Here is a 26,874-nt window from a genome sequence, read left to right as displayed (position 1 = left end):
ATAATTGACTATTTACGTTTTCATATTCTTTGATTTAGTCTGATGTTTAACAAAATAGCAAAAAAGACGTATACCATGTTTGGTTTTGATAATTCATAACTTTGATTGAGTTGTTGTGTCTTGTTTGTATAAAAGTTTAGAAATCTCCAACTGAAGCGATGGGCCAAACTCTGATATGGCATGAAAAGTAAAAACATTTAGGAGACTCATACAAATAGTATGTAGCGATGAGTTTGTGGTGCGTTTTCTGAGTAGTGGGTACAACATAGTCATAAGTATCTGCAGTTTTGTATAAAGTAAGGAAAATAATTATATATTATTGTTTTAAGATTGAATTTGTATGAGACTAGACGAGCCTATGAAAGGTTGTCGAAAGTAGCCGATAATTTTATTTCTAAGATTTTTAATTTACGTACAGTTTTATGGGAGAAATCGTATTGTTTTGTTTTGAGTAAAATGAAATTTCATGGTATGGAAATTTCTAGCACAAACTAATTTTGTTTTGCGTTATCAGAATAGGTAGGTCTGTGTGCCAGTCGTTTTAGGAGCGCGAGTTTTCTTTTAATTGTAAAATGTAAACTATGAAGTTGAATTGTTCTCTACTTTTGTTGATAGTTTTAATAAATACATTCATGATATTAAGAAAATTACTGGTTTTATTATGTCCGAATGAAAAACAAACATGGATAAATTCATAATCTTTTATATTTGCTAATAAGTAGTAAGTCTTGTATTTAACATCTAACAATGTAGGTTCCTATAGCTGTTTCTCGAACGGAAAAAAAATAACAAAGTTCGCCTACTGAAGCTATCAAGGGAAAGATTTATGTTTTCCATCCTGTATATTTTGTACAAAGGTATTTGTGTAAATGCTCTTTTAACGAAAATTATTCTTAATTTGATCTGAATTTAATATAAAATTTCTCCAATACAACAAAGCCTTTTGCTGTGTGCTCATATTAAAATTAGTCGTAGAGTAACAGATTGAAAGTGTAACATTTTCGTTTTATAATTATGGTCATTTAAGCACCAATAATTAGGCGGCCCCTAGGTGACCATTGACAATGACGCTTTCAAAGCGTGGAAAGGCTTAATATATTATGTTATTGTGGGCCCGCCTTAAAAATATATCTAGGTTCACACAAAATAAAATATATAAGTAGTACGACTTCTTGTTTTGTCTAACAATAAAAGTAAATCTAAGTAGTTAAAAAAATATAAAAAACCAACGTTTGTACAGTATTATGCTATACGACTTTGGAACTTAACACCTAATTTTCAATTAAAAAATTATAACTAAAATCGTTATACATAATTAAACATTTCAATATATGTTCACAATTACATACAATGTTATCACAATTCGATATTATTCTACTATTCTTTGCCAAATGAATTTCAACACATAAGCCCCTTAAAATGGTACAGTATGTCCTATATACAATGTAGGTCTACATATTGCTTACTACCTGCGCCCGAAGCTTAGGGGCCGTCTCCACAAACGAGTAAATCTCGTGTGCTGATAACTTGGCGCTAATATCGTGTGGAGACACACACACAAACTTTACTGAAAATACCATTGATTTATGCATATACGTAACACGTAAGTTTAGGTACTTCGATTCACGAAAGATGACCAAAATGGCGCCACAATACTGTCAAAAGCAGCTAACTACGTTACATTTTATTAATGTAATTTAACTTAAACAAGCCGATTAACTTAGGGCTTAAGTAAATAATAGGTAAAATGACACACGAAAGTTGATCAGCTTACGTGAATCGAACTCTTACGTAGGTATTACTTGACTGTATTTCATATTTATCAAGGCTTTGCAATGGCATTGCTACAAGTTAATATATTAGGTACAACATTGAATAAACAATAATATGCCCAATATATTGTTTATTTCATCAGTAACGTGTAATGTTAGTAAACCTAATCAAATAATTTCTACTATAATAACAGTTTTGTTGATTTACCTAATAATTATGAAGGGCAATTGATAAAAAAGGAACCTCATAAATATACCTACATACCTATACAGTATTATGTCCTGAAATATTCCAAAAAAAACTGCGTGAACGATACTTTAAAACGTAAACGTAACATTATTCGGTGCAAAAGTCCTTATCTAAAATTTAAAGTTACTTATCTAAAATTGAGAAAATTCTACTAAAATTTAACTATTAAACATACTATTGGAACAATTTGAAAACTACCTACTTAATTTTAATTTTGTGAAGTTTAAGTTTGAACCCTAGCATCTCTGAGAGAACCCCAGACAGGGCAGACAGTATGACTACTTTAGTGATTGTGTACAGATAGTGGTTGGCACATAAACCTGAGATCTTGAATGGTGAGTCCAGCTCCTGAAAAAGAAACAAGCGTAAGTTAAAAGTGGTTTTTTTGTAAACAAACCTAGAATTATTAGAGTGTTATTGTAATTTTGCAAAGATTTTTGGCTGGCACCATCACGGGTAAACTGATTTTGACAAAAACGGATACGATTATGATGAAACATTGCTAGAAAACAGGTATGTGAGTCTTATCGATTTTCATGAAACATTTCCGTTTAAAAAACCAAAAAACATAGATAAACGGATTTTTGAGAAAGATAGCTGCAAAACAAGATACTTAAACCGATTTTCATGTATATATATAACATGGCTAGAAAACAGGTAGGTATAATGTGAGCTGTGCCGATTTTCATGAAACATTTTCGTTTAGAAAGATAGCTGCGAAAAAAAGAAAAACGATATTGATGAAATATGGCTGTGAAGCCAGATAAACCAATTTCGATGTAACACCGAAACACCTTGAGCAGGTCGGCGGCCAGCTTGAGCACGTTGTTGGCGACAGTGAGCTGCTCCTTGCTCTGCGGCCGCTGCTCCATGGCGAGGTGCAGGTTGATCTGCTCCGTCAGGATAAGGACAGGCAGCAAAGTACACCCTGCTAAACCGATAACGATGCAACATGGATATGAAGGATGCTAAACCGATTTTGATGAAACAACGTCACAAAGAAAGAATGCTAAACCGATTTTGATGAAACCACGTCATATAGAAAGAATGCTAAACTGATTTCTATAAAACAACGTTAGAAGCAAATAATGCTAAACCGATTTCGACAAAACCCACTAAGAACCCTCTGCCACAGTCGGCACAGCCTCTCCTCGCGTCACCTTGAGCAGGTCGGCGGCCAGCTTGAGCACGTTGTTGGCGACAGTGAGCTGCTCCTTGCTCTGCGGCCGCTGCTCCATGGCGAGGTGCAGGTTGATCTGCTCCGTCAGGATAAGGAGAGGCAGCAAGGTACACCCTGCTAAACCGATAACGATGCTACATGGATGTAAAGAATGCTAAACCGATTTTGATGTAACATTGATAAACCGATTTTAATGAAATATGGCTGTAAAGAATGCTAAATCGATTTTGATGAAACATTGCTAAACCGATTTTGATGAAACAACGTCACAAAGAAAGAATGCTAAACCGATTTTGATGAAACAACGTCATAAAGAAAGAATGCTAAACCGATTTTGATGAAACAAAGCTATATAAAGAAAGAATGCTAAACCGATTTTGATGAATCCATGCCATATAGAAAGAATGCTAAACCGATTTTGATGAAACACCGCTATAAAGAAAGAATGCTAAACCGATTTTGATTCAACATGGATATAAAGAATGCTACACCGATTTTGATGAAACAACGTCACAAACAAATAATGCTAAACCGATTTCGACAAAACCCACTAAGAACCCTCTGCCACAGTCGGCACAGCCTCTCCTCGCGTCACCTTGAGCAGGTCGGCGGCCAGCTTGAGCACGTTGTTGGCGACAGTGAGCTGCTCCTTGCTCTGCGGCCGCTGCTCCATGGCGAGGTGCAGGTTGATCTGCTCCGTCAGGATAAGGAGAGGCAGCAAGGTACACCCTGCTAAACCGATAACGATGCTTTAGCTATGAAGAATGCTAAACCGATTTTGATGCAACATTGCTAAACGGATTTTGACGAAACATTGATACACCGATTTTGATGAAAATTCATTAGTAAGCAAGAATGCTAAACCGATTTTGATGCAACATTGATAAACCGATTTTGATGCAACAGGCTATTAAGAATGCTAAACCGATTTTGATGAAACAACATTATAAAGAAAGAATGCTAAACCGATTTTGATGAAACATTGCTAAACCGATTTTGATGAAACATTGCTAAACCGATTTTGATGGATCATTGATAAACCGATTTTGATGAAATATGGCTGTAAAGAATGCTAAATCGATTTTGATGAAACATGGATATGAAGAATGCTAAACCGATTTTGATGAAACAACGTTACATAAAGAAAGAATGTTAAACCGATTTTGATGAAACAACGTCATAAAGAAAGAATGCTAAACCGATTTTGATGAAACAATGTTGTAAAAAACCAATGCTGAACCGATTTCGACGCAACACACTAAGAACCCTCTGCCACAGTCGGCACAGCCTCTCCTCGCGTCACCTTGAGCAGGTCGGCGGCCAGCTTGAGCACGTTGTTGGCGACAGTGAGCTGCTCCTTGCTCTGCGGCCGCTGCTCCATGGCGAGGTGCAGGTTGATCTGCTCCGTCAGGATAAGGACAGGCAGCAAGGTACACCCTGCTAAACCGATAACGATGCAACATGGATGTAAAGAATGCTAAACCGATTTTGATGCAACATTGATAAACCGATTTTGATGAAACAACGTTATAAAAAAAGAATGCTAAACCGATTTTGATGAAATAGCGATATAAAAAATAATGCTAGACCGATTTTGATGTAACATCGTTAGAAAGAACGAATGCTAAACCGACTTTGATGAAACTACCTTAGAATGAAAGAATGCTAAACCGATTTTGATGGAACCACTCTATATAACGAAATAATGCTAAACCGATTTCGACAAAACACACTAAGAACCCTCTGCCACAGTCGGCACAACCTTTCCTCGCGTCACCTTGAGCAGGTCGGCGGCCAGCTTGAGCACGTTGTTGGCGACAGTGAGCTGCTCCTTGCTCTGCGGCCGCTGCTCCATGGCGAGGTGCAGGCTGATCTGCTCCGTCAGGATAAGGACAGGCAGCGAGGTACACCCTGCTAAACCGATAACGATGCAACATGGATGTAAAGAATGCTGAACCAATTTTGATGCAACATTGCTAAACCGATTTTGATGCAACATGGATATAAAGAATGCTTAACCGATTTTGATGAAACAACGTTATAAAGAAAGGATGATGACACATTGCTAAACCGATTTTTATGAAATATGGCTAAACTGATTTTGATGAAACACTGCTAAACCAATTTTGATGAAACTACCTCAGAATGAAAGAATGCTAAACCGATTTTGATGTAACAACGTCATAAACAAAGAATGCTAAACCGATTTTGAAGTAACAACATCAGAAAGAAAGAATGCTAAACCGATTTTGATGAAACAACGTTACATAAAGAAAGAATACTAAACCGATTTTGATGAAATATGGCTAAACTGATTTTGATGAAACAACGTTAGATGAAACATGGCTAAACTGATTTTGATGAAACAACGTTAGATGAAACAACGTCATAAAGAAAGAATGCTAAACCGATTTTGACCAAAAAACGCCACATAAAGAAAGAATGCTAAACCGATTTTGATGAAACAACGTCAAAAAGAAAGAATGCTAAACCGATTTCTATAAAACAACGTTAGAAACAAATAATGCTAAACCAATTTCGACAAAACACGCCAACAACCCTCTGCCACAGTCGGCACAGCCTCTCCTCGCGTCACCTTGAGCAGGTCGGCGGCCAGCTTGAGCACGTTGTTGGCGACAGTGAGCTGCTCCTTGCTCTGCGGCCGCTGCTCCATGGCGAGGTGCAGGTTGATCTGCTCCGTCAAGATGGCGGAGAGACAGCCCCGGTATTTGCGGTTCACGTTGCTGCCCAGGGTTAAGAGACGGAGCAGGCAGATGCCGAGGCAGCAGGACCAGACCATCGCTTCGAGGAGCCAGCCCGTGTCGAGGGTCACTGAGTCCTGGGGGGGAAGGGAAGTTTTATTTAGAGAAATTGCTGTTTTTTTATAATTTATTGTGTTAGAAGCTTGATTTGTTTACTGCCTCAAGGGACCGTGGTGTTGAATATGTGGTTAAAATTTCAGCTCGTTATCTCGACGCGTTATCGAGAGACATAGACATATGGTCCGAGGAACGGATGAGTAACAAGGTCCTATAAAGGATTTGTTTATTACCGTTTGACGTATATTTTATGTATAACCCACGCCACTCCTTGTAATGTGTGGTTGTTGTTATTGTGTAGGATGATTACGACTTTACGCACTACACCAGAATAAAAACACAGTCCACTTATTTATATGGAGACCTGATAGGAATATTACCTACAGAACATGCTCCCAAAAAAAACTCAGAAAAACAGGAGGAGCATGTCGTATCTTCCTCTTTTAACCATAATAGAATATTATTGGCTATGTATATAGGAATATTATTATATTATTATATAAGTAATATTATTGCTACGTACTCTGAGTAGGTGTGCGCTGGCGCAAGCGAGCAGCACGAGCGTGAGCATGAAGGCGGCCGACACGATCACGTCCACCGAGCGCTGCGGCCCGCGACGCTGCGAAATAAACAATACATATCATATTAAATACATACGAAATGCGTATATAAGTTAATTAAATTATTATAAACATAACTAAGTTAAACATGCAAATGCAAAAGATGTAACTTAAAAAGTGCGCATTAAATAATGCATTTGTTGTTATAACGATCCGGATCGAAACCACTCACCCTCAAATACGACCTAGTAGAGAGCCACGTCTTGATATTCCTCACAGTATTCAATCTAAAGTGCGGCAGTTCAGACTTCCTCGCTCGCCGGGCCGACGTCAGATGGGAGAATAGCTTGGCATACAGGAACCTCTGTTTGAAGGCCCTTTCAGCCACGGCTAGAAGGAAGAAGACCAGGCCGCTGAGACCGAAGCGCAGGATGCAGGATAGCACGTTCGTTGATATCTGCCTGGGGACAAGAAGTTTGGTTTGCTATATTTTTGTTACAGTGCAAAGCTGTATAAGGTTATTTTTATACATAAATACTTGAAGATCTTCAAATGCTTTTATTCTTGGAATCTTCGAATAGGCAGCAATTAGGTATATCATAGTGTAGACAAAAATACATTAGTCGTAATCACAGATTAAGCAATACGCTCGCTTTTAAGGCCGCTGTGGCTGATACTTGATATAGGTACGCCATTTTTGTCGCGCAATGTGCTACGTGTGCAACCCATATATCCCATAGATAATTTTTTTTTTTTTTAATAGTCTATGTGTTTTCCCACTGCTGGGCAAAGACCTCCCCTTTAATTTTCCACTTCTCCCGATCCAATCCGGCAAATATTTGACGAGGTCGTCCCGCCACCTCCTTCTCGGCCTGCCTCTCCGCCGGCGCCCGTCGCCCGGCACCCACTCGGATAGATACATAGCACCCATATATATATATATATATATATATATATATATATATATATATATATATATATATATATATATATATAACCTACCAGAAGTTATTCCCGAAGGCTCCATAGATGAGGGCATAGGGCGAGTCCTTGGTGTAGTTGAGCAGCAGCGACGGGATGTACGCCACCAGCGACATCGCTTGCAACTCCTCTTCAGTGCGGGGGTCTTTCTCTATCGCGTCCTGGGGACAAAATAAATATATAAATTTTGATGAAAATTGAGAATTTATTTATTTATTTATTGTATACAATATACATAGGTATAACAATAAAAAAAATGGAGAGAATTAAACTAGACTAGTATACAAGGGCGGACTTATCGCCTCAACGCGATCTCTTCCAGTCAATTTAAACTATAATAAACTGCAATATTGTCTTTTTCACCGACTTTGTAGGGCCTTTCGGCTTACTATATCGATTTTGCAACACCCTGTGCAAAGTATAGTTAGTATACGTTACTGAAGAGGTTGCTTTCGTGCACTCCCGTAAGAATACATGATCTGATTTGTATAGACGGTCGACTGGTCTAGTGGTAAGTGACCCTGACTGGTTCCGAGTTTAATTTCAAATCTATTTATCTGTGTAGATATATTAGTTGTCCATTACCCATATTCCACGCTCTGCCTATTATTACCTGTAGTAAGTTAGCGGCGGGGGTGAGCGCGGCGACGGCGGCGGCCATCAGCAGCGCGCACCACAGCGAGCCCGCGTCCTGCGCCATGGACCGCTCGGCGCGCGCCACCACGTACCAGCTGATGTCCACGGCGGATAGCTCGGCGCGGAGCATCTCGCCGCGCTCCCACATTGTGCATTTTACTGGAGGGAGGAGAATTGGTTTATTTTCATTACTAAAAGGCTAAATGTAGACAACAATCGGCTATTGTTAGACGTAGGCCTCTCCAATTAACCAGTGGTTTCTAGATTCAACTGATACCAGAATAAAATAATTAAGATGCTTATTGGGGATAAGTGACAAACACAAGAGCTAAGGTTTCGTCCAGTAAACAGTTTTATCAGTCATTCAGAGGGCTTATCACAGGCTAACGTGGCAATTCGATTATATTTTCGATACTACACAACATATGGAACAAGAACAGCGGCAACGTAGTCACTTTTAGAACTAACAAACGTAAACGGAGGTTCGAAAATCTTCTAATCGCTGCACAGATTAGTTATCAGTGCCTTTTAGGGCGTGCCGGATCGTATGAGGTACCGTTGTAAGTCAGTCGTAAATGCACAAAAAAAACAGTACAATGAGAGTGGTCCCACTTACCAGTATCACTGCTAGGGTCCAACAGGGCGAAGGGGTCCCACGAGCTGTCGGCCGCGCAATGAAAGCTGACTTCAGATGCCGCTGCGTCCGATTGTGAACCGTAGCTGCTCTCCTCACCTGACGATTGCACATATTACACTCGTCACTCATGTGCACTTGAGAATATGTAGTGACATTTATTGTGTTTTGTTTCTGTAACACTCAATAGCTTAAAATGTTACAAATAAATCAGCTCTCAGCAATTAATAAATTCCTCTAACTGAATTCACATTTTCAGGTGGATAATTTATTCTCAATAAAATTGGTAAACAAATCACCAAACATTAGTTTTCAAGTCAGAGGTCATAGCAATTAGTAGCTAAGGCATAGTAAAATAAATATTCAAATTTCACATTTATACGTCAGGTAAGGAGGGTTCTATGTACCTTTACCGCAAAGGATACGCTTTATACCTACTACAAAACATGATAAAGATACATGCTCATGTAAAAACGACAACATTAGCTCGCACAACATCCAATGCTTACTGTTAGTGGTCTGGCCGACCCAGTCGGACATGGTGTGGTGCACCGGCAGCGCAATGGACGGCGCCGACGCCGAACACTCGCCGTCCGACGATGACGACTGGTAATTGTCTAGTTTCTAAACAAACGGTGACGTTTTAGTGTGGACGTGAAATGTGATGTGATGGATTTGCATTCACAGTTGTGGCTGAAATTTGTGAACTATAATATTCATAATGATCATTATCGTCACTTAAAAAATTCATGAATGGGAATGATAAAAAAAATAATAGAGCCATATAAAATAAAGCTAAGTTATTATAATTTCAACCATAACTGTAAACTATGCTATATCATATTAGACACAAGAAACTAAAACTCGTATGAATTTTTAAATGTTTTAGTTTGCTTAATTTTTATGTTTGATATTGATTTAAAATTAAAAGTATCTGATCTAATCACTCAAAACAACACAGAATACCTGAGTTCTTCTCCACGTATCCGTTTCCAATAAATATAACCTATTGTGAAGGTAGAATTATATTAGGAATAGAATAGCACATAATTATTAACCTTTTTGATTTAAAATTACTCATTTTTTTATGTGGTCAAGTCAAGCACCTTACGCTTTAATTGCTGATAAATGTGATAAAACAACTCCATATTAAATCTCATAAAACATTTAAAATACCTTTTGTTTCTTCTTATTGGCAGCCGTTGTAAATTCATCACTAGATTCTCTCGCTATATTCTCCTGTAGTCTCGATCCTCTGAACCTGACTCCAATCCTCTTCCCTTCTCCGGGACTGCTCATCGGCTCAGCACCTTCAGAATCCTCCGCTTCACCATCATCATCATCCTTCACCAATTTATTTACTTCATCATCTACTATTTTAGGTATTTCATCTATAACAACACTAGCTCCACTCTTCTTTGTACTATTTTTAGATGTGGACGGCATTTCGTCCTCCAATTTGTCAGCTAATACTTTAGCTCGATTATCACCGTCGCTTCCGTTGGAATTGTTGCCGTTTAAACTTTCAAAGCCATCGTCTCCATCGGCGAATATACCTCTAGCTAAAGGTACATCAGGGTTATCGTTCTGTCTTACATTAAACTTTTCTAAACGTTTCTTTGTTAGTGCATTAGTTTTAAAATCGAAGGGGTTTCTAGCAGTATCGTCTGGAGGTGGCGTGAACGTGACTACAGGAGCTGTCAAGTCAGGCTTCTTCCAAACCATGTAGTCTTCATCGTCTGAATCTTTGGCTTTAGTTTTAGTCAGTGGTTTAGTACTGATAGGCGGTTCTAAGTTTTTAGCTAGATTGTCTTTTGTTAACTCCTTCTTGCGTTTTCTGCAAAGTGAAAAAAAACATAATATGGATTATAAAGTGATTTCCAAAGTTGACTAAGCTGCTAAAACTCAGGTATCAAAGCTCAGCTTCAGTATAGATTGTCTTTATTCAATAGTATTTTATTTTTGCAGCAGCATAGTACAAATACAGCACACTTGATTAATAAGTTTAAATGGTGCTGGGAACGATGAAATGGCAATGTAGCATACATTTATTAGATTCGAATGAGTGGATTTAGATATAGCATAATTATCAATCAATTATGCACATTAAATTACCTAAGTCCATTATCAACAACATCGGGCCTCGACTGCCGGCGGTGGAACTTGGTCTGCTTGGCGAGCGACTTGCTTTAGTTGGTGAGATTTAAAAAAACAGACTTTAGCTAATGACAACGTACCTAAGTCCATTATCAACGACGTCGGGCCGGGACTGGCGGCGGCGGAACTTGGTCTGCTTGCCCAGAGACTTGCTCTGGTTGACGAGATTAAAAAAACAGACTTTAGCTAATGACAACGTACCTAAGTCCATTATCAACGACGTCGGGCCGGGACTGGCGGCGGCGGAACTTGGTCTGCTTGCCCAGAGACTTGCTCTGGTTGACGAGATTAAAAAAACAGACTTTAGCTAATGACAACGTACCTAAGTCCATTATCAACGACGTCGGGCCGGGACTGGCGGCGGCGGAACTTGGTCTGCTTGCCGAGCTTGCTCTGGTTGGTGAGATTAAAAAACAGACTTTAGCTAATGACAACGTACCTAAGTCCATTATCAACAACATCTGGCCGGGACTGGCGGCGGCGGAACTTGGTCTGCTTTCCCAGAGACTTGCTCTGGTTGGAGGCGGCCGCACTCTCGCCGGACGCGCCGCCGCTGCCGCCCTCGCATTCCGAGCGGGTGCGTCTGTGGAAGAACATGATTGTGTTATTGTGGCGTTATACATAATCTTAAGGTGCTACATATGCAGAACTAGCGCCGCCAGTTGAAAAAAAATCATAACTTCCGTTTGAAAGCGTTTTTCCAAAAACTGTCAAGGCCACCCCCCTGTCATGCTATTCCGATTTGTAGAACCTGCCTCCTAATTCCTGGTGCCTGGAATGTAGAAGTTGCCGAAGATACCGCCAGAAACGGCCATCATTGGCTATTTTAGATTAAAGAGTTGTTCTTAAGGCGCCATGAGACCTTAAGAACAACTCCTCATCATGAATTTCTAATGACGCTCCTTTATTATGTTGTTGCTTCAATCTGACATATCTTTACCAACGCGTCGAAATACTTCTAGGTCTACATCTTTAGCTCTTTGATCGTGCAACTGGTAATTTATTGTCTCATGGAAACTCAACTTATCATCATTGATCAATCAACTCATTGATTATGATAACCAATAACAATCGGAAATAATAATGATCCCGATTATATACAACTCAACTAGGCATCTATGCTTGGTATTCTAACCAATTATTCCATACCCACCTAAAGTACCTGGGCAGTTTCCTCCTATACCCGGTCCGGGGTCGAACCCGGGCCAGCTCCATCTCGGTGGTGGACACGATCTGCGCGTGCACCGCCGACAGCACCAGCATCAGGAAGAGAGGCACCATCCAGCACTGCGCCTGAGCATAGGAGAGTGGGGGGTGAGTGTGCTGAATTGGATTTTCAAACAATGATAAGCAATAACGCCGCCTCTCAATAAACTGATTTATTATTGTATAGTAGTGTATTGTATACTATTGTGTAATTATTAGCGTCCAGCATCAGGAAGAGAGGCACCATCCAGCATTGCGCCTGTGCATAGGAGGGTGAGGGGGTGAGTGTGTTGTTTGTTGAACTGGATTTTCAATTGTTTTCATGATTATCACAAAATAAAATTAGGATGAGAAAATCTATCTAGCATTGCGCCTGCGCATATAAGGAGAAAAGGGCGAGTGTGCTGTTTGATGAGTTGGATTTTCAATTCCTATTTTCGATCAGGATGCAATGTTAATGTTTTTTTAATCGCTAGCGTTTAGCATCATTAAATTGGAAACTAATTAGAATAATATTTTAGCATCCAGCATCAGGAAGAGAGGCAACATCCAGCATTGCGACTGCGCACAGGAGGGGGTGAGTGTGCTGTTTGTTGAATTGGATTTTCAAATGTCTTCTTTTTCTTGCGTGTCAGCTTCCTAAATGCTGCATTTTTTTTTCTTCTGATAAATATATACATCAATCATTACACAGTACCCAAGCTGCCGAAAATGGATCAGCAGAATTTCTTGAAATAGCAGTAATCCTCAGATTGTTGAGTGATAGCAATAGGTAAACAATATTAGAATACCTTTCGACATATTGTAAGAAGTCTCGTGACTCTAGTCACGTTTATAAATACCTAATGGCTGATAATTTCGGCGGTAATTCCCAAGTACGGTCCGTGATCGTTTGAGAAGACAGATAGCTATGCTAATGGCACGTGACGCAAACAGCATCACGGTAATCGAAGCGACCCGCTGAGTAAACAACACTATTAGCGTACTTAGCAGCTAGATCATCTATTGTGGAACCTACTGAATACCGGAGATTCAGTTAACTAGAGTACAGTGAGATCTATGTAGAATATCTGAAACTGAAATGAGAGATTTTGGACATGAAGGCCATAGTAACAGTCGTCAATGCCGCAACAGGCGAATAGGAATATTAGCAATCGAGCGGTATACACACAAGGTGTTATATGTTGCGGTATAGGCACAATTGTGTTAGGCCTGGGTCTCCTATTTACGCCGCAGGTCGCTTCCGGCGTCAAGCCGTAGGCCGCGTCACAACGCTCACTATAGAAATGTACTGATGCGGTCTCCCTCACACGCCGACGTTGGCGCGTAGATGTAGTGAGCATCGTGACGCGGCTTACGGCGTGACGTTGGACGCAACCTACGGCGCGTAATAGGAGCCCCGGGCCTTACAGCATTTTGCCCGCGTCTCAGTATGTAACAGAGCAGTTATAGCGCTTCAATGCTGCAACTCGAACTCTCTTATAACGCACTCCAATAGCGTTACCGCATTAAACTTCCTAGAGGACTTAAAATCCCTCCATCGAACGATTTACTACGAAAGTCGACAGAGCGAGTCTATACGGCAATAGATGAATAGCCACCAAGCGGCATAACGCGGACCAATGGCGTCGCTCGTTCAGTGCCATTGACGTCTGTGCCTCCGTCTGCGCTTTCTATTGGTCCTTAAATCGCCTTCTTCTACATCCACTTACGTCCAGGACCTCGGGCGCTATATAGTACAGCGTCACATTGAGCAGCTGCAGCGCCCACAGCGCGAGCAGCCCGCGCGCGCACGCCGGCGACGTCTGCTGCGCCCACCACTGGAGCCGCGCCGGGGGGGCACCAGTACCAGACCACGAGGGCCTCTGTGTACTAGAGGAGCACTTGTGTGTAGGATTGTTGGGAGAGATGACCAGAAATAGCGTCCTTAATAGACGAAAGAGCAGTTGGAACGCAATAGAAGAATAGCCATCATGCAGTATTATAGCGCGAACCAATGAGATCGCAACATTCTGCCCACGAATATGTAAGACAGCAGTCAGAGCGCTTAAATGCTGCAATGGACGAATAGCGACAGAGCGCTATTATAGCGCACCAATGGCGTTAAAGCATTCCTCCCGCTCCTCTGTAAGTACCTAAGCGAGCACGAAGAGCGCAGCAACGCTGATATAGACGAATAGCAACCAAGCGGCATAGCGCGCACCAATGGCGTCGTCGCTCGTTTGCATCTGCGCTTCCTATCTACTTACGTCCAGATCCCGCAGATACGCAGGATTGTTGAGAGATGACCAGAAATAGCGACCCTAATAGACGGAACAGCAGTTGGAAATCAATAAACAAATAGCGACCCAGCGGATAGTAGCGGTAGTATAGTTACAGCATTCGGCTCGCGTCTCTATACACAAAAGAGCGGTAAGAGCGCTTTCAACCCACACAATGGACGAATACCGAAATCGCAACTCGCAATAGACCAATAGCAACCGATCGTCTTAGAGCGTACCAATGGCATCGCTCCGCTCCGTCTTGATTAATTCTCTCCGTATTTCAACCTTCATTTAAGGAACCTAAAATGCCTTCATCTAGAATCTGGAAGCTAGAATCTAGTTCCACTTACGTCCAGATCCCCGGGCGCTATATAGTACAGCGTTACATTGAGCAGCTGCAGCGCCCACAGCGCGAGCAGCCCGCGCGCGCACGCCGGCGACGTCTGCTGCGCCCACCACTGGAACAGCAGCGGGAAGAACACGAGCCGGACTAGAGCGTACCAGACCACGCACGCCTCCGTGTACTAGATAGGTACTAGTGTTCAGGATTGTTGAGAAAGCTGACCAGAAATAGCGGCGACAAAAGAACAGCAGGAACGCAATAGAAGAATAATAGCGAGCAGTATTATAGCACGCACAATGGAGTCACAGCATTAGATTTGTAACAGAGCAGTCAGAGCGCTGCAATGGACGAATAGCAACCAAGCGGCATAGAGCGCACCAAACCGCCCGCATCGCTGTAAGATAGCGAGCAATCGCAGCGCGTTAATAGCGCAATCGCAATACACGAATAGCTACCGAACGGCTTAGAAACCACCAATGGCATCGCCTACATATCTATGGGTATCTAAAAACGCCTTCTTCTACACCCACTTACGTCCAGATCCCCTGGGGCGGCGTAGTAAAGCCCCACATTGATCAGCTGCAGCGCCCACAGCGCGAGCAGCCCGCGCGCGCACGCCGGCGACGTCTGCTGCGCCCACCACTGGAACAGCAGCGGGAAGAAGACCAGGCGTACTAGAGCGTACCAGACCACGCGCCGGGTGCCGAGCGTGGGCTTGGCTTTGGGGAATGATGAGCCTGTGGGAGAGAGTATGGAGGTTAGGCTTGGTGGCGGCTTTTGGGAGTGACATCAATGTAAAACGGTGAGAAAAGTTTTATTTTCTGGGTAGGCCCATGTGCAATGCTGGACAGTCATAATAATATGTATTTGGTTATTCTGGTTTTAGCCCAAATTACATATCAATGACATATCTGCCTGTGCCGAGGATCTCGAAACCGAAGTAAAATAAGAGTCATTTCTCTTTTTACTAAGTACCTGAGCTGTAGTCAGCTACTTATTTTCCAGCAAACAACAGCTGCTATTGTCAATATAGTGACTCAATTTTTGGTCATCCTTCTAGAACCTATTCGCACTTACCTCTAACGAGGTCGACGTCGATCAGGTACGGTCGAGCGTGTTCGCTGAAGTCGACGACGCGGCGCCGGTACGTCCCTCGCATGAGCAGCTGCTCCACCATCGTCTCCCACTCCTCCTTGTCGTACGAGCTGATCTTCTTCTGGTACCTGCGAGGAGGATTAGGGGTTTACTTATATTGCTCAGTTTATACATAGGATAGAGAAGGTTACCTGCGTAGAGAATTAAGGGTTACTGTATTTATGTTGCAAAGTTTTAACAAAGGATAGAGAGGGCCCTACATAATGGCACCTACGTGGAAGATTAAGTGTTACTATAATTATTATATATTGCACAGTTTATACATAGGATAGAGAAGGCCCTATTTCATTCGGGTCGCTATCATTGTGCCAAGCCGCTGCGAAAGTCATTTGTATGTTTACATATTTTGCCTAACAAGGCCCACTGCCACAGAATAATAACTAGTACCAGTATCACTGCACTCCCGCACAGTGTGCAGTGAGATGCAGTAAAATTACGTTTTGTGGGTTGCCGCTTTTTATGTATCTAGTGTATTGTAGTGGCAAATATTTTAAGTAATTACATGTAAAATTATTTTTTCCTAACATGGTTTACATCACTCCAATAAGTCAGCTACAGTTGCCAGTTTTCAACATAACATTACTAGTGCATATAAGATAAATAATGTTACAAAATACAAATTCCTGTTAGGTATTGTTTCATGATTACATTAGATAGGTAAATGAACAATATTTTATGCTATGAATATTTAATGGTAACATGATTGGATTAAATCAAATAGTGCAGTATCTAATTATAAAATATACCTATATTTTTTTTGTATAGCCTAGTTATTTTCCCACTGCTGGGCAAAGGCCTCAAAATATTATATTCAATAATAAAACTTTTCAATGACTTATCATTTACAATCGCAAATCCCAGTATTTTAAGTGTAAGGCAGCGTTCCTACTACGCCGGACCGGCAGATCTGCCGAAAACCGGACACCGGACAGAGTGTTCACATTACATCGGATCCCGGAAGAAATTCAGACAGTCCTCAGTTGAATTTGGACCTGCGCGCACAATGGACGACGAAATTGTTGTGTTGTGGTGGTATCTTAATAGAAGGCAAAATAAAAGCAAACATTGGGTACACCCTATTTTACGGGAAAGATTTTCCATTCTTTTCATTTTACATCCAGGGGCGAGGGGAGCACGAGCGGGGCGAGCGGGGGACAGATACCGGCACAAACTCGTTCACATTACTCCGGGCCCGGTCGTTCTACCGGCAATTCGTAGTGACAAAACATTCGGTAGAAATGCCGGGCTCGGCAAAAATGCCGGACCCGGGATAATGTGAATAGCTTCATATAAATTGTACAGCCACTAGCTCTTCCGGCAGATTTACCGGCGCGGCAGATCTGCCGGTCCGGCGTAGTGGGAACGCTGCCTAATTAGGTACTATTTAGCAACATATTTAACAATTATTATTAGCTATATTATTGACTTTTAAATACCCATCCCATATAATGATTAACTGATTAGGAATTTCCTATAATTATAATTATTAGGTAATATTCACACAAAAATGATCATTCTAGTTGTCTATTTAAATTACATTTGCCATTGCTGCACAGTCACAAATTCTTTAAATTATAACTTAACTAACATATGTTACTGATTGTATATTTATAATTTTCCAGAATAACAGGTCATAACACTGTATTTTAATATGTCTACTAACAAAATTGGATCTTAGTTATCTGAATAAAGAAAAATTATTATTATTATAACAATAGAAAGTCTTTCACTCACCATGCTGCCAGCTGCTTCATGATGAAAATCAGAAGAAAAGATGTTTGACGTGAATAACTCTGTTACCACATTACTTGAGTGCTGAAAAAGATACATAATATAGATTACTATTACAAAGCCTGTAGATGTTTTACAAGTCTCCTCCTGATAGTGTTTCTAAACACAATGGCTGTTTGGTGTGTTAAAAAAGGTAAATTACATTTCAGTGTATAAATCAAAAACCTTTTGTGAACTATTTCATCTATCCAGACATAACTGTGAGCAATTTTGTGTTATTGTTCTAAAGTACTTGTGGGTTCTTATTTTTATCATTCAAAATTAGTATTATAGTTTACATAATTATATAAATAAAAGACTAAACTTACCATTTGGAAGATCATATTATGAATTCCAGCTAGCTTTCAATAAATTAATACTGTGGCCATTTCATGATTGCTGAAAAAAATACATTAAATATGAATAATACCCATTTTATTAAACTTTCTAAAGTTATGATTACACATGCCTAATATCTATTAAAGGGATGGGTCAATTTGTCATCTTGTGGGCACATTTAAGGCAACAGATCAATGATCTAGCCTAAAACAATTATGTGTCCCGGCCGGTTACCTGTCTCAGGACATACTTTCTTCAGCCAGAGCTCTAATCATAGCATCGACATGCCGCGACCCTCCCTTTTTATAATATAAGAAGAAGCATTTTATACTATTGTCTTTGTTATGTGCTACAGATTCAATAGAAGTGGAAATAAGTTATAACTTATAACGTTATCAATAATTGCGGATACAAAAATGAAATGCTTATATTTTACTTGACGTCGCATCGTCATAATATTGGAAAGGTCAGATAAAAATAAATCTAAGCTATTATGCACGTAGAAATGTGTAAATTTTTAATGAACTACCGTTATTATTATGTTTTTGATCCACTTACTTGCGTTTCTCACTGCACTTGTAATTCACTGAAGAAGGCAACAACTAAATAAGTTTATCATGTATTTTGTTAATCGCGTCAATGGTTTAAAATGCCCGGGAATTATAAATAATTAAAAGATTTTTTCAATATTCGCAGAAAAATTACGTTCGAGTTCTGCAAAGTGCAAGTGCAATCTGACGTCTGACGTATGTCTGACACTTGACACTGACAGTTGACATTAAAACAAAAGTGACAGTCAAGAATACGTTATTAGTCTGTGAAGTTTTAGTAAGGTTTTCTCCCATATTCTGAGGTTTATGAAACTACGAGCACACGATTGTCAACGAATGATTGTCAATCCAAGAATGCCCCTGTATTTTGTAACTCCGGATGGGATTGGTTGTTATTTATAAAATGACTATCAACGCTATCAACTTATGGACTGACATCTTCCTGACAGACAGATAGTTGGCAAAAGAGATCCCGTTATTATTCTGAGGTACAGTCCCCGCTGCATGGGTCCGTTATCGATGTAGATAAAGGTCACTGCATAAATTCACCTTAAATACGGCACGGACACTATCGGACCCGTGCCGTGGGGCCTGGGGAACAGTTTTACATTCTCGTTGCGCATGAGGTAGATCAAAAGAGTGTCACATCAAGGAAGGTACGTAGGTAGGTACTTAGATCTAGGTGCTTTGATTATACCTACATGATATAAAGTTAGTTACCGGGACCTGATGATGGAGCTGGGAGATATGGGCACAGGCACATTTAGGAACCCCAAAGTGATAGTAAAGGGCTTATCAGAGAATGAAATAAAATTAAACACAGCATAATTTCCATACTTATAAAATCGTATAATTTCGATTCACATAAAATTTGGTAAGTAGTTGCATCGTCCGGGTTCAGTGTGTAGAACGCTTTAGATATAAGGTAGGTAGATAGTATAGGTAGGTAAAAAATTGAAGACTAGCTAAGTATAGAGACTCGAAAATATTTAATTTATCTGCTTTGGTGAAAATATATTATTATTTTTATACAAAAAATAATAGAAAGTTTACAAACTTAGATATTACATAAATGGAGGATCCCTTTTTATTGTTTTTGTTTAGTTTATTTTATATCTTATCTAACTATTTAATACTAATATCGCATAAAAGTATACTATCTTACAACTTATCTTAACGAACTTATTAGTAAGAGACAGAATTTGTAGGTAGGTAATTCTCACAGAACTTCAATATTTTTTTTATAATACACAGATGATGATATGTATCAGGTATAATTATTATAAGAATGTATTATTGATTTTCGTACAGGCAATCTATCTGAAATACGTAGGTACTTAAAAACAAGCTGCTATAAAACATTGGATTTGCAGTTTATTTGTATAAAAACATTAAAAACACCTATAGATAGGAATATAACTTCGATAGTATCTGAACTGTACACAACTTTTCTTAGTATTTTTATAACCAAGTTATACACAAATAAATAAAGTCCCTATAATATTACCTACGACGACCAGTCTCGCTGCACGGGGCCAGTAGATAAATGTCGCTATATAGCGATTCACCATAAAAAAACAGCGCTCTGATTGGTGGAACGCCTATAGAAATGTTTACCGACTCCGATAACGGACCCGTGCCGCGTAATCAGGAGAGCATAACCTATTTACAGTTCTGTGGTGAGCTCATCCTGTGGCCGCCTCATGTTTTCGAAAATCTCGTCTTCCAGCCAGACGCTTTCCCTCCTCACAATCGGCCTCCTTTCCCACGGATCTGAGAGAACAATACTTTCTCTTTCCCGCTCTATCTGGGAGTAGCTGGGCGGTCTGCCGACGTCGCTCCACTCGCTCTGGCTGTCCTTGTCTAGCGTGGGGTCGAAGGACCGCGACGAGTAGGACGGAGGCTTGAAGGTGGAGAAGGACTGCTGCGTGGTCTCCGAGTCCGAGCCCTGGCTGGAGGGAGACGGCAGGTAGTTCACCACTGGGCCTTGCTCGTCGTGACCAAGGCGTCCGTAGCGCTTTAGTATTCTGTGGATGTATGAAAGTTTTTCTTTAATAAGTAAGTTAAGTAGCTGAGTACCTAATAAATGATAGTCTGCTGCGGCCATTCACAAAACGCACACCTACAGCCATTAATAATCCACTAGGTACAGGATAGTAATAATTATAATGGGCCTTCTATAATACTGGAGGGTTTTTTCCATAATCACCACCAGTTGGGAGGTGATTGAAAGATATCACACTACAAGGTCCCAAACGCCCAGTCAGGGCAGGGTAACTCACCACTAAACCACCCGATGGTTTACAAGGTTCCCGTCATCTACAAGGAGCGCCTCAAAACCGCAATCCTCATACAGCAACTCCCTCCAAGATGTACCAATTTGTTACAACACCATGACTATTGCTTGCTAGCCGTTCATTGGTCGAGGATCGGCTGAGGATACTGCCTCGCCACTATACTCGGTAGGTGTATTAATTCAGGGTATTACGTAGCTAAGTAAAGCACCAGTAGGTATACCTGTCAGCCCAGCACGCAAGGCGCGGCCACTCCTCGGGCACGACGGGCACGCACTGCTTATTCAGCAGGATCAGCAGCTTCGCCAGGTCTGACAGGACGCAGCTGTGGAGGAGATAATTATGATTATGTTAATGGAAGTAGTAATCTCTCTATTTAGATTGGTGTAGAAGGTTCCACCAAAGGTTGATACCTACGAAGAATGTTGCCAATGGTTTTTTAGAGTCTTGCGTTTTTCTTGATAATATTATTATGTACATCAGTACAATACAACAAAGTTTCCTCGAATCTCTCTGCCATACGCCACTTGGCAGCGATTCCGATTCAGTACGTTTAAAAAAAGCCTGAACCTCAGGTCCGCACAGAGCCGCAATACCATAAACGGTAGTTCCATCACCACAGTCATCATAACAACCCATCAAGTTCCTACTGCTGGAGCACAGATCTCCTCCCAATTACTTAAGGGTTTTAGGCCAAGTCCACCACGCTTGCCTAGTGCGGGTCGGTAGAAGTTAGTTTATTATCATCAGCCTTCTATCGCCCACTATTGGCTATGGGGTCCTTTTTTGTACGCCAATTCTTCCGGTCCTGTGCCGTTCTGGTCCACTGCTTCCCCGCAGTTAGTTAGTAAATCTCCTCTTGATCTCCTGTAATGTCTTCTGTCTCACCTGTATGCCACGGCCGCCTCGTTGTTGCCCATCTGGTACAGCTCCCGGACCTGGTGCCGCGTGTGGTTGAGGATCGACAGCAGCGTGTAGGCATGAGGCTGCAAGTAGGTATATAAGGTATTTATTTATTTATAGATTTATCCTAATTTAATGTTGTGGTGTAGAGGAGAGGTGTTCAACCTGTAAATCTTATGGATGCAATAAAAGATTGAGTACCTATTTAGTATTGAGTATTACATGAGGTTGGAAGTAAATAAGGCATAACATGAGGTTGGAAGCAAACAAGGTGTTACAATCTTAGTGACGACTTTCGGAAGGATGCTGGTAATTGAAACGGAAAGCTATAGACCTACGTCCAGCAGTGGAGGCTGATGATAATAAATCCTATAGAACTCCTTGGTGGCCGGATTGAAAATACTGATGACAGACTGTTGTGACGATATCCTTGTGGTGGTAATGAATCTCTTTCATAACTGATACCATATCAGTCGATTTTAAGAAGTAGGTACCTACATAAGTAAACTTCACATATTTTTATCCCATAACGAGGGGTTAACGCCTAGCTATTATGGGCTTAATAACTGGCAATAATCCGTGCTAGAAAAACACGTTTAAAGTTATCTTATCATTTAACTTGCACATTAAATTACTCTCTGTAACGGTGGGCAGTGGTCACTATACATTTTTGAGGCAGTAAACTAACGTCTTAATCACTCTTTATAAATGGTGAATAATAGTTTTAACCGGTGTGTCCAATCGTAACAATTAGTGGTGAGGCCATACGATTAATAATGATGTGAGAATAGCCAAGGAGGCTTGTGGGCTGCAGAGGTCACGACCAATGTCAGGCTGACTTCATGCTGCATTGTGTATTAGTGAGGGTATCTAATGGGGTGGAAAGGAAATTTGTCCAGTAGGAGGTGTCAAGGTGTACTGGTTAACATTTACGAAGTAATATAGTGTTAAATCAATAAATTTCCGATAATCATTGTAAAAACAAGTTCGCGATAGATAAACAGATTTGCAAGATATCGTAAATTTCGATGGGATTTCCCATTGGTAAAAGTGAGAGAAATAATTTAATATTTTTATTTATTTATCCAAAAAAGAGTTATTTAAACTGAAAAACCTATTTACCTTGACAATAATTTGTTAATGGACGTACCTATAACCTCCTGTGTGTTCTCAATCGCTTTAATGAACATCTATTCCACACAGCTTCCCAATTGGTACCTATCCATAGAACATTTGGTATCTAATACAGATATAGGTCCCTAACTGGGACGGCGTCACTGCAGTTGGCGAGTGTTCAAACGAGACGACACATCTCATGAATAATCATGTCCGGCTCCAAGTCTTACTTTAATTTGTGAAGAATTTATTGACTGCGACTAACAATGTCTAGGTAGAAGAAGAGCCTTTAATTAAAAGTGTGGTTTAAACCTAACTTAGCACTAAAAGAAAGAAAGAAAATTCACGGTATTTTCATTCACCTTTGGATTTCTAGCTATGAGGACATAATTATCCAGGTTGCTTTCCCAGTAGGAAAACTGTTCGTCAATTAATTGGCGCGTGTAGTAACACTGCAAAATACAATACTTACAATACAAAAGACGCAAACTCATGTCAATGACAAACAGTTTCCCTACTACAAACGCAGAAAACATACCCTCAAGCAGTCCAGCTGCTAATGAAAGCCCCTCAGCATGGCATCGTCATATTATGTCTGAGTCAATGGCAAACAGTTAGCCTTCAGCTGCGTACCGGCCCAACGAACGCCCTACGAACGCTCAACGATGGATATTTATCATACATAATACAGGGCAGATTGCAGCAACGAAGGTCAACGAAACCCGTTCGTTTGGCCGGTCTGTACGCAGCTTTAGCCAATGGCAAGCAGTTTGCCTACTATAAACTTGGCAACCTTGCAAACCAACATACCCTCAAGCAGTCCAGCTGCTTATGGAAGTCCCGGAGCATGGCATCATCATCTCTTCGCTGCGGCAGCGGCTGCGGCTGCGGGCGGGCGGAGCGGCAACGTGCGTAGGCAGCCACAGAGGCCACCAGGGCGATGCAGAGGACCAGGCCGCACGCCCCGCCTATTATCAGCTGGAAGGAGAATAAAGTGGTTTAGGTATGATGTCCGGCTAGATGGGTTGACGACCGGTAGTGATGATGGATGCAGAAGGCTATGGATCGCATCGAGAGGATTATGTCCAGCGCTGGACTGCTATACTGCTATAGGCTGAGGATGATTATGATGAGGTATTGATGTGGTTGAGTCTGGCTAGCTTCTGGAATGCGGGAGATTAGATAGTTGAATAGTGCTAATACTGAGTTATAGGGGGAAGCAGTAGTAGCTGGGCATCTGACAGGAAGTATGGATAACTTTTATTGTTACTGGCCCGTCTTAGATCTATAGCGATATATACGGCCCCATATAGATTTAGGATAGGGAGTAGATATATAGGTATTACCATTTACTGTAACTTTTGTTACACTTAATAAACCATTTATACAAAGGTTCCATTGAAAATTCACGTCAAAAATAACCTTTTAGAGCATCAAATTTATACAAAACGAAGCCGAAGTAACTTCCTTTGAATTCACCTAATAGAGTACACAAGCGCAGTTCATGACGCAATAAAATGCCTAAAGCAAACGGCTCGGCACACGCCACGCCGGTATGGTATGGTTTAGTGATTTTTAATTGCCGTATAAAAGAGGAACATTGCCGCATCTGTGTATGGCAGTAGAACGGTGGAAATACTGCATGCAGTATTAGAACTTGTTGTTTGTACCGTGGTGGTTCTAAAATCTTGTATGTTTGAAGGTGTTGGTACAATGTGAATGCCAAATCCAATAAAAACAAAAAGGTTTCCTAGATTTCCTTACCATAAAAACTAAACACATGAGTAAACATTATGTTTATGGACTGATGAATACCTTTTGCCACTGTTCAAAGTCAATAATCATATGAAATTCACGTTAAAGCTTGTTTTTACTTCAACGCGTAATACAGTTTTTTTTGGATTTGGAGTGTTAGGTTTTGCTTCTTATAAAAGAGTTCAACGGGGGTCCAAGAATACTTACGTATAAACGCAAAATAGAATCCATTTACACAGCGGACATATCGATATAAACTGTATACCTACTCGTACCTACCGTTATATGATTATGTATAAGTATTGTATGTACCGATATTTTTGTTTTTTAAATACTCATAAGAATAAAAGTATACTTAATCTGTTTTTTTATTCCAGCTACTTCTTCATAAAATATCTCAAAATAGTGCCAGGAACTTTAAAAAGTCACCTTATTATACCTAAATAATATTATGCATTCGGATCTAAAGATGGAGTACTGCCAGTAACATTTACTACTCCCGCCATCCATAGTCCTGACCTAAATAGACGAGGAATGCGGAGGTATGAGGTGCACAAATAGTACCTATACAGTAGATCTATAGTACAGAATAGTAGTGTTGCACTTCCAAACCATTTTAGTCTGGCCGAAAAAGAGGGATTTATGTAGTAGTTTTAATTTTACCGGTGTATCTGTGTGGCTTTGTGAGGTTGTAGTTTCTAAACGGATTAGGTTGTTTTGCTTTTAATTCAGATGTTAAATTGTATCGAACTGAAAACCTGCTTACTAAGTGTAGTTTTTTCAAATTTTCAGTTAACTTATAGTTAATGGGGTAATTAATAAAATTTAGTTTACAATTTACAATACTACCTAGTTTAGGTAGGTAAAGTATACAATAATACCTACAGTAGATAACATAATGAAGTTGATATTCCGATGATGATTATGAACGCCTTAGGTCAATGATTAATGATTATACAGTCAAAGGTATGCACGATCTGAGGTCACTTCAATAAGACACCGATTAAGCGATTATAAACTGAGTACGCTGTAATTATACAGTTTGCTATCGGAATAACAGAATACTACTATAAAGGGTGTTGCAAAAACGCATATTAAGCCGAAAGGGGGTCATATTCATAATTAGCAACTTTTGCTCTACAAGTTTTTAAAATTCGAAAAACAACTTTAATAAGTAATTATTCTCCATAGAACTTTGTCGTTCACGTGACTTTTCACTATCGAATAGCATATGTTTTAGCAAATTTTTGATAGGCATAAAACATAAATTCAGAATGACCCTTTCAATGAACCCCTTCCGGTGTACTATACCACTTTTGAAAGACACTGTATAAGGGGCCGTCCATTAATCACGTGAGGCTCAAAGGGGGAGGGAGGGGGTACGGAAAACCTCACGAAACATCACGAGGGGGGAGGGGGGGGTCTAGTTAGACATCACGTGTATTAATTTTTTGTCATAAAGCGCTAGGTATTTCTGAACCGAAATTTTGAACGGCGCAAAAATTTTAACCATTTGTAGTATACATTTTATTGCAAATACTCATAAATCGTTTTTAATTCAAAACGCAATTTTCGTTATATTTTTTCTAGTCAAAAATAGCTTTTACATAGACTTCCAAAAAAATACACGTGATACAGGAGGGGGGAGGGGGGGTTGGTCCCAAACCTCACCAAATATCACCAGGGGGGAGGGGGGGGTCAAAAAATGAGAAAAACTACCTCACGTGATTAATGGACGGCCCCTAATATAATGTTGATCTGTGAAGTGAAAATGTAAATAGATAAAATGCAAGTCTAACATGTTGAAAAGTATTATGATAAGTAAGTAACTAAGTTTTTTGTTAAATATTATTTGTTTGGTGGCACTTTAATTACACTCACGGGCAATGAAAAGATTCCACTGAGAAAAACAGCAAATTACTATTAAACCGAAAAAGCTATCTTAATGACGCCATCTGCAACATCAGCATAAGTATTAAGTACCAAGAAAAAACGGTTATATGTATATTGGCCAAATTTTAAATATAATATTTGAAAAAATTGGGGTCGTTTGGTGGCGGCATTTTGTGACTGGAACTTTTTCATTGCCCGTGAGTGTATTATGACATGACTACGGCAAGAAAAATACTTTCGATAACATGAATGCATTATAATATACAATGAGCTATAAAATTCATTTGCATAGGCAC

At 40.2% G+C, this 26,874-nt stretch overlaps 2 protein-coding genes across 6 annotated transcripts in view; both read right to left on the bottom strand.

The window, feature by feature from the left end:
• Positions 1 to 2,131: 2,131 nt before the first annotated feature.
• Positions 2,132 to 18,815, bottom strand: LOC105392451 (protein PHTF2). 5 transcript variants are annotated; one of them, XM_048626779.1, is made up of 17 exons: positions 18,625 to 18,815; positions 18,057 to 18,126; positions 17,692 to 17,772; positions 15,880 to 16,025; positions 15,493 to 15,539; positions 14,810 to 14,965; positions 12,152 to 12,282; positions 11,429 to 11,572; positions 10,009 to 10,669; positions 9,342 to 9,456; positions 8,815 to 8,931; positions 8,176 to 8,357; positions 7,584 to 7,723; positions 6,814 to 7,042; positions 6,545 to 6,640; positions 5,799 to 6,041; positions 2,132 to 2,370 (listed from the first exon to the last, which is right to left on the bottom strand). In XM_048626779.1, the coding sequence occupies exons 3-17, from the start codon at positions 17,709 to 17,711 to the stop codon at positions 2,221 to 2,223; spliced, it is 2,577 nt and encodes an 858-aa protein (XP_048482736.1). In that variant the 5' UTR covers positions 17,712 to 17,772; positions 18,057 to 18,126; positions 18,625 to 18,815; the 3' UTR covers positions 2,132 to 2,220. The 5 variants fall into 5 exon arrangements, with proteins under 5 accessions (XP_048482736.1, XP_048482734.1, XP_048482733.1 ...); XM_048626777.1 differs by having other exon boundaries at positions 12,143 to 12,282; positions 18,625 to 18,814; XM_048626780.1 differs by lacking the exon at positions 2,132 to 2,370 and adding an exon at positions 4,923 to 5,033 and having other exon boundaries at positions 5,853 to 6,041; positions 12,143 to 12,282.
• Positions 18,816 to 19,442: 627 nt separating this feature from the next.
• The window catches only part of LOC105392453, a 30,001-nt gene continuing 22,569 nt past the window's right edge, over positions 19,443 to 26,874 (bottom strand). Inside the window, exons 4-7 of the mRNA XM_011564077.3 lie at positions 23,741 to 23,908; positions 21,800 to 21,897; positions 21,135 to 21,236; positions 19,443 to 20,644 (exon numbers count right to left, since the gene is read on the bottom strand). Of these exons, the coding sequence (XP_011562379.3) occupies positions 20,284 to 20,644; positions 21,135 to 21,236; positions 21,800 to 21,897; positions 23,741 to 23,908 (729 nt within the window). The 3' untranslated portion in view covers positions 19,443 to 20,283. The remainder of the gene's footprint in view (positions 20,645 to 21,134; positions 21,237 to 21,799; positions 21,898 to 23,740; positions 23,909 to 26,874) is intronic.

This window comes from Plutella xylostella, chromosome 17 (genome assembly GCF_932276165.1).
Source record: "Plutella xylostella chromosome 17, ilPluXylo3.1, whole genome shotgun sequence".
NCBI lineage: Eukaryota > Metazoa > Arthropoda > Insecta > Lepidoptera > Plutellidae > Plutella > Plutella xylostella.
Note: the sequence above shows the minus strand (reverse complement) of the source record. Positions and strands in the feature narration are given on the sequence as shown.

Bases quoted from the DNA above. Each gene is read 5' to 3' on its own strand.
- LOC105392451 (XM_048626776.1), bottom strand. From the start codon at position 17,711: ATGAAGCAGCTGGCAGCATG. The intron at 8,932-9,341 runs GTAAGCATTGGA...TGCAATCGTCAG, and splicing joins GGTCGGCCAGACCACTAACA to GTGAGGAGAGCAGCTACGGT. The intron at 2,371-5,798 runs GTGACGCGAGGA...TTTCTTTTTCAG, and splicing joins TGGCCGCCGACCTGCTCAAG to GAGCTGGACTCACCATTCAA.